Consider the following 3432-nt stretch of genomic DNA (forward strand, 5'->3'; position numbering starts at 1 on the left):
CATACCTGTAACTCTTCTCAGTTTGGATATCTGAGGAACACAACCCTAAGTGCCTAATTGGTGTCCTCTGAAGTTGTCATCTGGAAGCTGGAATACTGTTGAGACCTGAGGGGCAGATTGCTCCTGTGGGTTGCTGTGGCCTGAGTCAGCTGTACTCTTTCTATTTTTCACTCTACTTGTTGTAGATCATTATCTGTCTTGTAAGTGAACATTTTCACCCTTGAGTACCAACCATCAGCTTGCGAAAAAATATCAGTGCAGTATGCAAGCAACTCTGGCTAGAGCCTATCCTATGCCAGAGGTGATGATTGGCTCTATGGACCATTATGTGTGTTCTGTGTGGAGTAACGAATAACTCACTCCAGGGTTTCCTTTCCCTGTTCTTGCTGGGTGCTCAAAAAGTGGGAATGTCTTAAGTAAGGTGCACTGTGGCTGCAAGAACTTCAGGCTTTAGCTGGGTTTGTGATTATTTTGAGAAACACTTGACTCATGTTTGGTCTCAGAGATTGAAGCAGGCTGTATGCTTAGGTCTAAAGTAGCCTGTCTCAAATCCTATAAGGCCTTCAGTTTTACTCTGTTGGCTGAGAGAGGACGCTGTGCACCTTATTCACTCTGAGAATGTAAGGTGCCTTTGGCATAGCTGTGACTGGGCCATGTTACAGCATGAACTGAAATAAAATAAACATAAGATAGTGCCACTCTCTAAGTAATGATCTCAGAAAAGCTGTGCTTAAGTGGTAAATTACAGAAAATTACCCCAGTGGACATGCTTCCCTTTATCAAGCTCCGATCTGGGAACTGAAGGACTGAGGACTAGACGAGTTTGCTTTTCCCTCGTTTGAATTCTGGAGCTGCTTCTGAGGTAGAAAAATTCAGGAGCAGCATAAGGGGCTCCTTCTCCATCTAGGGGACAATGGCCATCTTCCATAGCATCCCAGCTTTTCCTGCCCTACCTGACACAGACAGGCCAGACTAAGCTCTTTGCCTAGACACGTTATTAACAACTGCACATCTGAAGCATGGAAAGAAGAAATTGCTAGTCTGATGTGTCATATGATGTTGAGGTAGTAGTATTTCTGGGAAACATAATTTTGTTTTTTCCCCCAGTCCATAGGAATGATACACAGGAGTTCTTATTCCCAGGTTCTACTGTAGCCATTTAAAAAATGACAATGGGATGTTACTGGACAACTGAGTACTTTGGCCCTGGCACTTCATTCTTCATTTAAATGTACTCAAATGTTTGCCATCACCATATTTAACTATGGCCCCAGCCAGCACCTCTTCTCATGTCATGCTTGACTGCTTTTATAATCTGCTCGTTGCTTGTACCTGTATATTGCTGTTTGTGGGCTCTCAGCACTCTCTGCCCTGGGGATGTCATTTGAGCAAGTGAATGTGTGTGCTCAGGTGCACACGTGCATGTGTGCATATGAACAGAAAGCTAAAAGTACTGTGTGGACACCAGACCTGATTTCATGAATTCACCAGCTGACTCTTGGATCATGGAAGAGGGTGACTTCATCTCTTAGTCACTGTTTAAGTGGTATGCCCAGGACCCTTAAAAAGAGCAATCTTTTTCCTACCCCTTCTCTCTTCTGTACCTTTTTTGGAGGGAGACTTAGAGGCAGACGAAACACAATGAGTATAGGTAGTGGTGCTGATTGTGTCATGCAAGTTAGAGATCACTGTACCCAGGTATAGCACCCAAAATCCCAGAGAACTTGCTTATGCAGAGTCTGGCCCCTTGGTGGCAAACAGGATCACTGGTTGTTTAAGCATTATGTTTGCACTGCTTAGTTACTCCTGGGCATACCATTTGTTTTTGCGGCCTCTGCTGAATTAGAATGGGCTCATGGTTCCTACCCTGTGACAATGCCTATCTGAGATTCTCTGTGGGGTTGGTGGCAGCCACTAGCAGCAGAAGGTTTCCAGGTCTGTTCCTTTTCCTCTAAATGGTGTTTACTGAGATTAGTTTAACTGTGTCTCACCCTATGAAAATGAACAGAACTAATGTCTGAGGCTCAGTGGTAGGAGTGGAGTTAATAGAAAAACTTATCTTTTTGAAGATTCCTTCACTGGACACATGCACACACCAGAAAAGACCAGAAAAAAAAACCCAAACAAACCCAAACATGGAGAACATGTTGTGGGAACAGGCCTAGATGGAAACAGTCTTTCCTTTCCCGAAGGCACCCTTTCCCAAATATACGTATGTTTTCGTTGTTTTGGATTTCATTTTAGAGTCCACACGGATCTGCTGCTTCTAAAACTCAGGTCTTTAAAGGAAGAGGACTGCAAGAAAAGAGAGGAGGAATGAGGTCAGCTTTTTATTAGCTTGGGTTGGACTTCATGGGACATGGTCTGTGGAGTGCCTTGGAATATTTCAGGGATGTTTATCTTTTAATCTCCATTCTTTTTGGTTATCCTTTGCAGGGGAATTGGGTGTAAGGAGTAAAGGGAAGCTTGGCTTCTTTGGGGGGCTGGGTGTCCCATTCTTTAACTTGTTTAACTTGTTCAGCTTGTCCCTCTCATCCTGACACATCTTCAGGCAGGAAGAGCACAGGTCTTTCTCTCGTACTAAGTGAAGTGTTTCTATGCGTTTAATGGAGTCAGCATGCTCTTCTTGCTGTGTTGAATCTGAGAAAGGATTTCTTTCTGCATTCAGTTTCTTTAGGTTAGGGAGACTTTTCACGCTGTTTGGGATAGTGGTCAAGGCATTGTCAAAGAGACCTATCTCCTTAAGTTCCTTCAGGGCCCCAAGACTGGTGGGAATACTGTCAAGACAGTTCAAACCAAGGTTGAGAATATGCAGGTTCTTGAGAAGGGTCAGCTCTTCTGGCAGATTTTTGGTGGTCAGCTTGTTGTTGCATATATTCAGGTAGAAAAGGTTCTGAAGTGTACCTATTGCCTTGGGCAGATCCTCGAGCTGATTACTATGCAGGTCCAGCCAGCGCAGTTTCTCAAATTTCTCGATGCTGCTGGGAATCTTTTTTAACATATTTCTGCTCAAATCAAGTTCATCCACGTCAGCCAGTTTCAGAATGCACTTGGGGAAGGTGGTGATACCCATCTTGCTTAAGTCAAGACGGCGCCCTCCATCAGGAGATATCCGGATGGAATTTCTGGCAATTTTCAAGGTGATCTTCTTCCCTTTTGGACCTTTTCCTTTCCCTTTGGCCATTTCTCCACTGAGAGACAGACAGACACACCAGACTCTGTGGGTAAAGTGTAGGAACTCCAGTAAAGCCTTTGAAAGCAGTGTCTCTTACTCCATAATTAAAAACAAAATAATCATATAGTTATAAATTAACATGTAACTACTGGACTCTTCTGAAGTCTTTTTTTTAAGGTCAGGACTTTTCAGCCCTGAAGATGCAACCCTGAAAGTTCTTCCTGAAAGTATTTTGAGTAGGTGAAATTCTAATAATT

The 3432-nt window shown here is 43.4% G+C and overlaps 1 protein-coding gene across 1 annotated transcript; it reads right to left on the reverse strand.

The window, feature by feature from the left end:
- Positions 1-2386: 2386 nt before the first annotated feature.
- Positions 2387-3184, reverse strand: LRRC18 (leucine rich repeat containing 18). The gene has a single exon (XM_010079324.1). It carries the CDS (start codon positions 3182-3184, stop codon positions 2387-2389), a length of 798 nt encoding a protein of 265 aa, XP_010077626.1.
- Between the last annotated feature and the right edge of the window lie 248 nt (positions 3185-3432).

Source organism: Pterocles gutturalis, unplaced genomic scaffold (assembly GCF_000699245.1).
Source record: "Pterocles gutturalis isolate BGI_N339 unplaced genomic scaffold, ASM69924v1 scaffold51923, whole genome shotgun sequence".
In the NCBI taxonomy this organism is placed as follows: domain Eukaryota; kingdom Metazoa; phylum Chordata; class Aves; order Pterocliformes; family Pteroclidae; genus Pterocles; species Pterocles gutturalis.

What these genes read in the sequence shown, in the direction of transcription:
- LRRC18 (XM_010079324.1), bottom strand. Translation starts at nt 3,184, where the DNA reads ATGGCCAAAGGGAAAGGAAAAGGTCCAAAAGGGAAGAAGATCACCTTG.